Source organism: Macaca nemestrina, chromosome 16 (genome assembly GCF_043159975.1).
Source record: "Macaca nemestrina isolate mMacNem1 chromosome 16, mMacNem.hap1, whole genome shotgun sequence".
NCBI classification, from domain to species: Eukaryota; Metazoa; Chordata; class Mammalia; order Primates; family Cercopithecidae; genus Macaca; species Macaca nemestrina.
The window spans coordinates 78,449,166-78,462,665 of record NC_092140.1 but is presented as its reverse complement, the minus strand read 5'-3'; the positions used below and the strand labels follow the sequence as shown (position 1 = coordinate 78,462,665).

The 13,500-nt window shown below is 37.8% G+C and overlaps 1 protein-coding gene across 10 annotated transcripts in view; it reads right to left on the bottom strand.

The window, feature by feature from the left end:
• The window catches only part of LOC105490700 (RCC1 and BTB domain containing protein 2), a 71,640-nt gene that overhangs the window by 48,579 nt on the left and 9,561 nt on the right, over nt 1-13,500 (bottom strand). For 3 of the 10 annotated variants that reach the window (XR_011614795.1, XM_011756576.2, XM_011756569.2), the window contains exons 3-9: nt 11,707-11,802; nt 4,974-5,129; nt 4,569-4,719; nt 2,115-2,281; nt 1,407-1,565; nt 1,161-1,268; nt 1-143 (exon numbers count right to left, since the gene is read on the bottom strand). Coding sequence is in view for 9 of the 10 variants with exons in the window: in XM_011756576.2 (XP_011754878.1) it covers nt 1-143; nt 1,161-1,268; nt 1,407-1,565; nt 2,115-2,281; nt 4,569-4,719; nt 4,974-5,129; nt 11,707-11,763 (941 nt within the window). In the remaining variant the exon portion in view is untranslated. Of the gene's footprint in view, nt 144-1,160; nt 1,269-1,406; nt 1,566-2,114; nt 2,282-4,568; nt 4,720-4,973; nt 5,130-6,668; nt 7,000-11,296; nt 11,362-11,706; nt 11,803-13,500 lie in introns of those variants that run through there. The other 7 variants (XM_011756574.3, XM_011756575.3, XM_071081331.1 and 4 more) reach the window with 6 other exon arrangements.

The window sequence follows — 13,500 nt, the reverse complement described above, 5'->3', positions numbered from 1 at the left end:
CTGTCCTTTTCCACAGTGACGGGAGTAGGATAGGACTGGTTGCTTTTATTGCCAGTGCCCAACTGCCCATAAGAATTGGCGCCCCAAGCATACACTTGGCCTTCATCTGTTAATACTAATGTGTGTGCGTAGCCACAGGCGACCTGGAAGGAAAAAAATCCACTCAGGACTGCAAACAGAAGTCATTATTTCACTGCTTCCGCAAAGTAGGTTAAGAAACAAAAATGAAAAAAACAAAGAGGCAGCCTACTCGTAGAGGCAAGCATTAAGGTAACCAACATCCTTCCAGAACATGTGGGCCAGAACTGCAGTAAGACTGTCATGAGTCCCCTGGCGTGAGCACCTGCCTCGGTTCACTGGAGCTTTAATGCTCACAGAAATCAAGGGGTACGAGGGGAATGTCAGAAACGACACTTGTATTTTTTAAATAATTATTTTCTTTTTTGATTATAAAAGTAAACCAGGTTCAATTTGAAAAATATAGAAAAATATAATTATAAAAGTTCTCTGAAGATCAGAGGCTTTTTTTTCTATTTCTATTTAGACATAGAGATATGCACCTATAGCATTTTTTTTTACTGACCATGTTGTATAAGCAGTTCTGTATCTTGCTTCATTTTATTAGACATTACACATAGCAGTTTCCCATATCATTAAAAATTCTTTGTATACATCATCTCCAGCATATACACTTGGCATAATTTAGCTAATCATTAACTTATGATTTGATTAGTAAATTCTGTTACACCTATTGTTTTTTATTAAAGTTATCATATATACATATATATATATATATCTTCTTAACTAATTCTGTAAGAGAGTTACAGGAACTGTTGGTTCCTCAGGGAAATTCCCTAGGAGTAGAACTACAGGTCAAAGGATAGAAAGGCTTTTAAGGCTCTTGTACACCCTGCCAAAGCTTCCTCAGGAAAGCTTATAACAATTTATATTCCAAAAGGTATGTGACAGTGCCCTGGAACAGAAATTTTCTGAACATCTGCAATTTAATTCAAGGAAAAAGAGATTTAACCTTTATTTTAATGAAGACATCCAAGCAGCTAAACTTTTCATCCTGCCAAGAAATCTATGTTTTTAATATATTGATATCTTTGCCAGTGAAGACTTAAAAATACACGCACACAAACTGACAGTGGACGTACCCGCTGGACACGGATGCCTTGCAAAGCTGCCACTCTGCAAGGGGTTGGCTGGTTGCCACTGCTGCCAAGTCCAAGCTGCCCGTTTCCATTGTAACCCCAGACATAGACCTGAGAGAAAATGACACCCTCAATCCTCTCAAGAGATAAACAGCCAGCAAGTTGTCTATTATGTGGGACATACCATACTAGCATGAGACTGATGTGGCAAACAGGGTTTTTAAGCAAGATGTAAAATAACTTCCTTACCTCCCCCGTGTCCACTACCGCCATGCAGCACATCTGCCCACATGCTATGGTCACAACTACTTTATTCTGTAGGCAGCCAGTGACTCTTCGAGGGATTGGCTGATTAACTGTTGATCCAGATCCTACCTGCCCAGAGTTATTATAACCCCAGGCAAATACCTGTTTAAAGGAAAGATCAGTAAATGAAACACATTAATTTATAAAGTGTCTCAACTGGACACTGACATGTACTTGTGGCACCGAGTCTTCCCTCTCAAAGTGCTTCAGATCTATAAATCCTTACAACACAGGCAGAGAAGTGTTTACAAAATTCATTCTTACACAACGTACATTTTATAAAATTAGGTGGTTGGTGTTATCTATATGAACAGTAATAATTGCTATTAAATAACACATAACACAAAAGTATCTACTTTGCCCTAGCCATCTTTTTCAGCATTTGGGGATTTTTCTTATTGCAAATAACCTCTTTACTACAGCAACAGAGAAGGAACAACACCTCCTTTTAAATTTTGCAATTATGGAAGACCTTACTACGTACAGATAAATGTCACAACATCAATACCCTGACTGTGAATTGCTGCCAAAAATAAGGCTGAATTTGAGGGAGGTTATTTTAATCAGATGATTGTATTTCCAGGACTACTATAGAAGTCTACATAATCTTATTGAAAAAAAATCAATGAGCTTTATGCTGACTATTCTCACCTCTCCATCAGATGTTAGCACCAAAGAATGGTAAGACCCACAGGCAACTTCAATGACTTGTTTGTTTGACAAATTAGTTGAGATTTGACAGGGCACTAAACCATGATTAGTTGTCCCATTGCCCAGCTGGCTATAAGCATTATGACCCCAGGTAAAGACTTCTCCTTCTGAAAATAAAAAGAAAGACAACCAGCTTTTACGACATCTACTTCATTATACAAAAATATATGTAGCACAGCTTCCACAAATGAAATCTAAAAATTCAGGTGCAAAAAACTAATCAACTTCCCCATTCCACCAAAGTCATTTACAAAAGAATCTATTTGGAAAGTATAAACTGCATTCTACCTCAAAGCAACAAGGTGAAACTTAAATGCACACAGTTATAATAACGGGAAAATAAGTTTTTAATAAACAGCAGAGAAAAGGCTGCTGGGAGTAATAGCAAAAACATCAGAATGAAGTCAAAAGATTATAAGGCCACTTAACTCCCCTGGGTCTTAATTTCCTTATCTTTAAAATAATCACCAAGTTGATTTTTAAAAATCTTTGTTATTACTTATTACATAGCATAATACACAGAAAAGTTCATAAAACATGTATGTACAGTCACGCACTATTACTTAAGTCAAGAAATATAACCTTATAATCACCCCCCAAAAGGCCCTCATGTATGCATCTTGCATACAAATTTTTAGTTTTTCCTGATTTTGAAATTTAAATAAATGGAATCATACAGTATGTACTCATTTCATCTGTATTTTCCAGCATGTTGTCTCTTTGTGCTATATTCTGAATAATGACTTCTGATCTATCTTCCAGTTTACTAATTTTACTAATTTGCTGTGTTCAAACTGCTACAAAATTTGTCCACTGAATTTTCATTTGATAATCATATTGCTCATTTGGATCTTTTCAAATCTTCTATAATCCCTGCAGATTATCTTCAAGCTCATTTTAATTTCTTCAAACAATAAATATAGCTGTCTTATAATTGGTGTCTGATAATTTTAACACCTGATATTTAGTAATCAGTTCTTGCTGTCTGTTATTTCCTCTGGTTCCCATTCATGGTACCTTGTCTCTTTGCATAGCAAGCCCCCCTTATCTGCAGGAGATACATTCTAAGACTCTTGTACTGAACCTGTATATACTATGATTTTCCCTATACATACATACTTATGATAAAGTTTAATTTGTAAGTTAGGCGTAGTAAGAGATTAACAACAATAACTAATAATGAAATAGAACAACTACAAAATGTACTGTTCACAATGTCACAGACGGAAGATTTGTTCTTACCATAAATCTTAACAACCTCAGCATGAAAACTCTCCATTTTTCATTTAAAGCAAGAACTGTATGGCTTCTCTTCGGCATATCCAAATTGCAAGCATCACTACTCTTGCACTTTAGGGCTATTATTAAGTAAAATAAGGGTGACTTGAACCCAAGCACTATGAAACCAAGACAGTCAATCTAATAACTAAGACAGCTACTGAGTAACTAACGGCTGGGAATGTCTACAGCAGAGACGCTGGACAAAGGGATAATTCATGTCCCAGGTGGGATGGAGCAAGATGGTGAAATAGCACCCTACTCAGAATGGCACACAATTTAAAGCTTATGAATTGCTTATTTTGGAAATTTTACATTTATACTTTCAGACCACAGTCAACTGCAGGGAACTGAAACCTGAGAAAGTAAAACCATGGATAAGGGGAGACTACTGTATATCTGGTTGTCTCTTGACTATGTGCTATTGCCATTGAACAATTATTTCGGTTAATTCTCTCAGGCCTAGGATAAAGGTGCCTTCCCCTAGAAAGGATCTGCATTAACATCTATCATGCCCTTAAGGCACTTGCCATCCAGTACCTTGAATAAATTCAAGGGTTGAGATTTCTTGTACCATTCAGTCTTGATGTGAATTAAACTACAAATCCATGGTTACAACCTTCTGGGGAGAAATTTTATTTATTTTCTTTCTTTCTTCCTCCTTGCTTCACTCAGAGCAAGGAATTTTTCTACTCAATCCCTTATGAAGTAGCTAATCCCTACTACTAACGCCAACTACAGCCATCAGTCACTCTTTAGCGTAAGAATCACAGAATGCTAAGAGTTGGCGAGGTGGGGGGGATGTTGGACACAAGGTTTAGTCTTTCAATTCATAGATCAGGAATTCAAAGTTCAGACAGACTTGCCAAAGTCCACAATGAGTTCAGCAGTGTTTACTGGGCTTATAGCATTGTCATTCATACATCAAAACACAATGATTACTAGATTCCATCTGCCACATTACCTTATGCTGGCATTCAGATACATTCATGTTTCATGGTATCCAAAACATAGTCAATTTCACAGGAAGAACCAGCAACCCTCAACCAATTAAACAATGTTCTCAAGGGCAGCTGACAAATAAACCTGAAATTCTACATGGGGTTCCTAGGTTACCTGTTGTTGCAAGGACAATGTGTGGACCACTCCCATAGCTCAGGCTGGCTATTTTCTTGCCACTTAAAGAATCCAGTCTCCGAGGTTCAATGGTGCTCTGGACGTCACCTAACCCCAAACAGCCACAACAGTTTGTGCCAAGCACAAAAATCTATGGGAAAAATCACTGTTAGTTCAAGCAGTTCTATTTCTAACAAACTATAAATTACATCCAAACAGGCATCATCTTCCTTAAGCAAACTGCTTCTTTATATAATAAATAAAATCTAATTTCCTTTTTTTTTACCTTTTTTTTTTTTTTTTTTTTTTTTTTTTACCTTTTATTCCTTAGTTCCCCCAAGATCTTCAATTTGGCAAATTCATTTCTAAAAATGTGAGTAGCTGAATTATTTTCTTCAAAATTACCTCATCATTTACTGTAGTGTATAAAACTTCATTGCCAGCACTGCCAAAGACACAAGCCTGACGAATTAACTGTAGTTCTTCCTCAGAACAAAGGGAAAAAATTGGCCACTTTCCCACATCTAACATCTTCAAAGATGACAGAGTAGCCTGTACTGGCTGAAAAGGAAAAAATATATGTTGAAACAACAAATTAAAAAGTGAATTTTCTCTGCCCCTTCAGTTCTGTAGAAGAGGACGAACACTGGTTTTGGGAGGAACACACTGCATCTGTTTTTGAGACGCCTCTCGCAGCTGCAGGGATTGCCTCTGCCAGCTGCTTCTGGGCGGCTCACAGCCGCCGACATCGGAGGCCCAGGTGGAACCAGGTCTCCCCTACTCATTGTCCTCAAGGACACAGGAGTCATCCACAGCTGGGCTTCTGGGAACTGAATGTTCAGCAGATACTTTAAATATTGGCTATGTCTTAAATGTAGCTGTGGAAACTAGGCTGGTTGTAAAAACAAGAGGGAGAGAGAGAGAGCTGCCATGTCATCTGCTGCCTAAGTCAAGAACAATGCTTAGTAAAGAACAATGCTGAAAGTGACACCAAGGAAATGGTCCGAAGTTTTAGTTCATGGGCAAGCTTTACCTGGCCTTCAGTTTGAGGAACTGGTGGGTTTCCTCATCCCTCAAGCAAGTTTGGGGGTCGGCACAAGAAACACCCAGAAAACACGTGTACTTGTTTGTTAAGGCAGCCGTAACAAAGTAGTGACAAGCGAGGTGGCTTAACCAACAGAAATTTACTGTGTTATGGTTCTGGAAACTGGAAGTCCAAACTCAAGGTATCAGCTAGCTAGCTCCTTTTGAGGGCTGTGAGGGAAGGATCTCCTTCCAGGCTGCACTTCTCAGCTTGTAGATGGCTGTCTTCTCCCTATGTCTGTTCACATCATCTCCCCCCATGCCCTGCATATCTCTGCATCTAAATTTCCCCTTTTCATAAGGACCCCAATTATATTGGACTAAGGTCCACCCTAATGACTTCATCTTAACTAACTACATCTGCATTGCCCCATTTCCAAATAAGTTGCACTGTGAGGTACTGGCTGTTAGGACTTCAATACACAAATGTTGCAGGGTCACAATTAACCCCCTAATAGCATACATTAAGATCACGAGCACCTGCACTCCTAAAAGAGCATGTTATAAATTTGTTTGAAAGAGTTTTACCTATTTGCTACTTTGGAGGCATTTTTATTGATATACTTTTCAACTTGCCAACATTTTCAAGGTTATAATAAGATACATAAACAGCCAATATGCCTATCAAATGGCATGTCTGCTATTTCCCACAACATCAACAAACTTATACATGATTTAAAGCAGCAAAGATTTTCTAAGGCCTCCTCTCTTTACCATCAGTTATTAAATCAACCTTACCGGGAATGCGTTCTGGTGTACAACTGAGTGGACTATCCACTTACCTTCTACAGAACTGAACACCTACTTGTCCCTTCCACCTTAAAAGAGCACAAGTCAGCAACTCTGCTCTTCTCAAGTCCACACTACTAACTTAGCAAGCCTCCCCTGTCCTCATTACCATGAAATTCTCTGGGGCCACCTTCACAGACTCCTGAGTATACTTCAGGAGGACAGAGACCGAGTCTTTTACTACCATGTCATCCATCCTTTGAATGGAGCTAACAATGCAATACATACCTTTGTGTTGGTGAAATGAACAAGTAAATGTTTGAATGGCTGTGACTCATTTCTGGATTCACAGTCCTCCTTTCCATCCCATCCTCTGTAACTCCTTCACATGGAAGCCATTCTGAAAACTGGGCCCCAAATCCCTGCTCCTGGCTCCAGAGCTCTCCATTTCTACTCCACCTGAGCCATATCATCAAATATAGCTTTGTTACTAAGTTCTCAAACTTTTAAGTTTCCTTCTGATCCTGGCCAACGGTATTAACTTGTAGCCAAAGTGAAGTCTGCAGTCAGTAAAGGGAAGCTAAGATGCATGGAGCAGCTGTCCCAATGGCCACTGGACCTAGAGCAAAAACAAGCAGAGCCACCAGCTTTTTTCTTGTAAATAAAGCTTTGTTTTCAGGTTTCTATCTTTTCTGAATAATCTTCATGGCACTATTGAATGCTGTGGCTAAACAGAACTCAAAAGATAATTTTCTGAGAAACCCGAAGAAACCCCAGAGAGGAGCTGCAGTGGGTTGAATGGTTTCCCCTCGAAGTCCAGATCCACCTACAACCTCAGAAGGTGACTTTGTTTGGAAATAGGGTCTTTGCAGATGTAATGAGTTAAGATGGAGTCATACTGGATTGGAGTGGGCCCTATGTCCAATGACTAATGTCTATAAGAAGATGAGAGGGCACACAGTGATACACAGGGAAAAAGGCCAGGTGACAACAGAGACAGGGACTGCAGTGATACACCTGGAAGTCAAGTAGCAGCAAGGATGGCTGGGGGCCACCACCAGAAGCTGAGAAGATGCTTCCTGAGAGATACCGAGGGAGCATCGCCCTGATGATGCCTTGATTTCAGACTTCTAGCCTCCAGAACTGTGAGAAAAGACATTGCTGTTGTTTGAATTGTAGTCATTTGTTGCAGCTGCCCCAAGAAACTAACAGAGAAGCCAAGCAGCTTGTCCCTGCTATCAGCATCGCCCTGTGAGTTAACGGCAGAGCCTGTACCAGGGCCAAGCTCTCCTGATGCCAAATCCAGTCACATTCCCTCACAGGCCACTTGGATCACAAGACCTTGCCCTAGGAAGAACACCTTCTGTTATCTTTTGGGCAACACCAACAGTTGGTTCTCCCATTCACTTTTGAAACAGTGCTTACTGTTTCTGCATTTACTTTAGTTACAGAGTACTTTGCAAAAAAAAAAAAATACATATATATATATGTATATATATATGAGGTAGGAAAATCCACAGGCATTCCCTACAGGACAACCTTAATTTGGAATTTGGAATTCAAAATAAAATCTCACATATGTAAGAGGTTACAGTTATATGCAAGTGTAAAACTATGTCCTCAATTTTATTATATATATATTTTAGGAACACACAGTGTTCTATGGTGATGTGACATTGATCTAGGAATCTAAGAATCTTTATTTAAAATTTTTATTTCTTCTCTGTGACACCTGGTTTACTGAAAAAACAGCAACTTGCCCAAGGCCACGATAGAGCTAAGGATGGAATTTTGTTACGTTAGTTTTTGGTTAAGCTTCTACTTTAAATTACCCCACCATCCAACATCATGAAGAAATCTTATTTTCTATGAGGTCTTCATTTTTAATTTTTTTCCTATTTTAAGCCTGTAAATTTCCAAAAGAACAAGGTTTAGGAAGTGGAAGTGGAACAAGTATTTAATGTAGATGTATTAATAATCTAATAATGTTTATATCTTACTTCTCATCTTCACAACAATTGTAGGACATAGATACTATTATCCTCATGTTACCTATGGGGAAACTGGGGCACAGGGAGACTAAGTAATCATCCAAGATCACTAGCTTCTCAGTGGATGGGCCAGATTAAAGCCCAGAGTTCTTTCCACATATCATCCGATTGCTGAGTAAAAAGTTGACATAAAGTGTGATACCGCTGGTAGACCTAGTGTTTGCTTGCATTTGCAGGGCTTTGGCTATTCTCAGACTCCATAAGGAACAAGCAATAATGCCTACTGTGGGTTGTCTTCCACGAAAAGCACAGATGGAAAGACACAATGACTATTTCATTTTTCCCTTGCAAGCAGAGTTTCATATTTCATCCTGCTCTGCTATTAAATCAAGTGGTTTTCTGGATGTCTAGAATCAGGCTGTAAATTCCAGCCAGCTCTTACACACCTGTCTACAAATGATTAGTTATAGGCTTTCTTCCTGGCCCACCTGTGTAAAAACCTATGGTACCCAACCCGTAACTCTACTGGCTACTGGGATTCTAATATGTGTTTTCTTTAATGAAACCTCCAGTCTGTAAGTTTTATGAAATGATGCTACAAGTCAGGAGAATGTGGGATCTGATAGTATCACTGACTAAGATACAAAAATAAGACATGATCATTCCCTTCAAGGAGGTCACAATTTAATAGAAAACAAATAATTACAATATAACCTGAGTACAACAGAGATGTGAATACATTGCTTTTAATCTCTGGCAGAAGGCTGGCTGCTGGAAGTTAGTCATCAAATACTCAATTTTTAAGTTTGTTAGGGCAACTATTACATAGGGAACTGATGACTAAATTTATAAAATGCATGTATTTGCATTTTTTGAAGTACATATTTAATACAGGCTGAGCATCCCTAATTCAAAAATCTGAATCCAAAACCCAAAACTTTTTCAGCACCAATTTTGATGCTCAAAGGTCCTGCTCAAAGGAAGTGTTCATTGGAGCATTTCAGATTTCACATTTTCAGATTAAAGATACTCAACTGGTAAATATAAAGCAAATATTCCAAAATTTAAAAAAAAAAATTTGAAATCCAAATGCTTCTGGTCCCAAGCATTTCGGATAAGGGATACTCTACCTGTGTCAGTCTTAAGGAATTACAGCATCTTTGTTCAGAGAAGCAATATACATTCTTCTGTCCAGCACACTCATGAGACAATGTAGGATGCACACAATAGTCCCCCATAGCAGCCTCAATCTATCTGCAGTCATTCTGCATGACAGCAGCTGTCTCTGCAGAATGACCCAATCAACTCCGTGCCCCACTGTCAAGTAAGAAACTGGCTGAGCAAGAGCCAAGTGTGGTCAATAGAAAAATCTGTATGGGGAAAAAAGCAGTACTAAGGAATGAGAGCATGGCAATATGGTGTCCCTACAATTCAGTCCTGGTTTGGCACAGGTAACCCTCCTTACTGCAAATAACACTGCCACAGGTGATAATTAACCCAGGCCGGCTTTCTTTTACTACTTTTCTCACATCTAGTCCACCTCCCCTTCCTTCAAGATCTGGCGTCTGTTTGGGAAATGTCAAGTCCTGAAATTTTAATATTAGCTCAAGGAAAACATAATTAAGGAAATACATCTGCCACAAAATTAGAGGCCAAATTGCACCTTCTTCTTCCTTTGAGTGAGTGATACCTGTGTAACTATGCTTCTCCAGCAATATGAAGAATCGAGTGTATAACCATACTTCACTTAATTACAGACAACTATCGAGTTGTTGCAATTCAATTTAAAATACAGTATATTTAAAGAAAATCAAAATTACATGTTAGGCATACCTAGCAAAAAAGAGTTAAGAAAAAATGCCAACACTTCACCTTTTGAGTACTTCCTAGCATTAGAGCAATTTGTATATATTCATTATATTCATTATATCTTATAAATATATTCACTATATAGTATTCATTATATTATAAACATTCATTCATTATAATACTTTGTATATATATTTGTATATGTTCAATCACTATGTAGTTACAATACTGTAATTTCATTGCTGATTCTGTGAATCTATTCTTTATTTTATGAAACTTGTTCCTAGGAAAAATTAGGAATTTTTCTGCTAACATTTTGTGAGACTCTTAAGTTCTATACATTACTTTTGTAAGCTACTTTTGGACTTTCCTACAAGGGCTCACAAATGAACACTTAAGTCTGCACATGGTAATGCTACGGTTTAGTTTCAAAAGCTTTGCCATCTTTGTACACGATGCTGGCTTTGCATAATTCTTTACAGTTTGATTGAATTTCGACGTGATTTTATTAAATAAGTATGGGAAACTGACAAAAGTTAATAGTGACAGTTAATATTAAGCTGTTAATAGCAATAAGCAGATATTTTGTAAATTTAACAAAATAACACAAGATGGAAATCAATATGCATGTAGGAAGATGTGAGGCTTTTAACATCAATTGGACACTGAGTGGACTTAAGCTGGTTGACTGTCATGTTCAGATGTGATGAAGAAAGAAATTAAAGAATGTCTACGATGAATTGAGAACATATCATCTAAGATCAGACAGTTTATAATTTTAAAAATCTCTGGGAATGGGATAAACATTGGTCAACTCATAGCCTCTTGCAGGCCAGCACTGTCTGAAGGTAGGGGATGGCCTTCCTGCCTCATCCATCACTGTCACCATCTCTGGGAGCTCTGTCTCTGCACCTCAGGCGTATCGGTTCCCTGCTGGCCCCTTCAGCATTCTCCATACCCACAGCAATTATCTGCTGGCATCTCAGTGATTACACTGTGAGCCCCTCAAAGATAGATAGTATCTCATTGATCTTCCTATCGGTGACCAATAGATGCTTCATGAAGTATATTTCATGCGACAGAACACACATGCTCCAAGGGCATGATTTTTCTAACCTTGCCACTGTCTCCAGAGAAAAGAGGAAGTTCTTCTTCCATATGGACTCAGTCCTGGGCAGTCCCTGAGGAAAAAGTATGTGGTAAAATCAGGATCCCTTATGTTCGATGGAACTAGGCAGGTTAAAATTACTTTACTGCTAATTAGCAGAGAAAATAAGCTAAGCTCAAATGTTGTGAAGGGAAGATAAAGGAATCAAACTTTAGGCATGAAAATTACCAGCTACAAAACTCCAAAAATGTTTGAATTGATCTGGAACTACTGGATGGCCTCTTACGGGAATCTTCCTGCTAAGGTCTGAAAAAGTAGTCTCAAAATATACATGGGTCCTTAAGACTATAAAGGAAATGAGTAGAAAATTTTCATTTCAGAGTTGACTTCCTATGATAAGGAAAAATAAATTTTAGACCTTGGTCAACTTTTCTCTGGGATTGGAAAGTTCCAAATCACTGGGAAGAGCAGACATCAATTCTCAGTTCCACAGAAGAATATGTGATTTGCTAAGCTGGAAAAAAAAAAAAGGAGAAATGAATGAAAATGATGAAAAAAATGAATGAATGAATGCGGCTTTGTTATTCTGGACTTAATGAAAAATCTGAAACAACAGCCACCCAATATGTAGCAATGCATTGAATGTTCTTGCCTTAATAACCATGCTAACATCACCTACTTTCTACCAGGTAGAAGTAACAGCAGGAGCAGCTCTAGCAGAAGCTATGCAATATGTCTGGACTGTGGTTCAATAATTATGAGGTCAACTATTTCATCACTAAAAATAAATAAAAATAAAATAATCTCTGTCCTCCAAAAAGCAATTTAATAAGGCTGCATTTAATGATGTTGCTTTTTCTAATTCATGAGGTGGGGTCCATTTTCTTAAATACAATCTTTTATTTCAGGTACTAACATCGGAACCTTTTATCTGATATTTTCTACAGTAGAGTGAGAGCCCCATAATAGACAGATTAAAAACAATAATCAAAATATGGCCAAGTCTAAACAGTGTTCTTTATCAATGTTTTCTACGCCCTTGAAGATATTAGTAATTTTTTTCCTCAGCTATAAAAAGATCTCGCAGAATGAGGAATCATAATTTATTCAGAATTATTATAACTTAAAATTATGAAAATTAATAGCAAATTATTATTTATAACGTTTGGAAACAAGTAAAAAAGATACGCTTGCTTTTAAGAAGATCAATTAGAAGTTTCTCACTTAAAAATGTATAAACCAATCTGATTGATGATATGGAAAGATATTTTGCCATTTTAATGAATACTTACTACATATTATCTATGGCATCTTAGCAGATCTGTTAAAATCCTAATTTTCTCTAAGACCCAGCATGACTGCCACTGAGATTTACATCAGCGTGGATTCTGATTACCCAAATGGGCTGGGACCTCTTCTCTGTATTTCCACAGCAGTTTTTTGTTTTGTTTTTAACTACATTGATGGCACTTTTCAAATTCTGCCTCATATGACAGTTATTCTTGTATGATGTATCTTCTCTATTAATTGGTAAGCTCTTCAAAAGCGCAGATGATGATTCCTTCAATGCCACAGCCCATGGATCAGAGTAAAACACACCGTATTTATAGAAAGCATCCTTAGAACCCAGCTTTGTGTATATTAGAACTGGCCTGTTCCAAAGATCCCTCTCTTTCTCCTTCATCCTACCAGGAAACACCTTTTCCATATTTGCCCCAAGTTTCCTGGAATAAAAAATAAAAGGAGAGGAGAAGAAAGAGGGATAGAAGAGAAAAAACGAAAAGGGAGCGAGTACAGATGTGACTGCCCCTCACTGCACTACTCTAGGCCCCTTTCGTTCCTAGCAGAAGGGAAATCTTGTTAATGTGCAAAATCATGAAAAAGTGATCCTGGGCTTTTGAGTAGGACAAAACCTCTTTTCAGTGTCTTTCATCAATTTCAAGTATAATGAAACTCTTTAAAATTAGAATGGTGGGAACACAGGCCATTCTGTTTATCTGACATCAGGTTAAGACATAATTGCATGTATGTCATGGAAATTACCACATTCAAAGAAATGACGTGCAGGATTCAATTTGGATGAAATATAAGATTAACATAATTTCATATTAGTCAATCAGAAAGTCCTTCAAGATTTAAAAATAAATCAAGATTAATTACTATTGTATACTACTACTAAAAAGTCTTTTGAATTTTTTAGCATTGTAGGAGA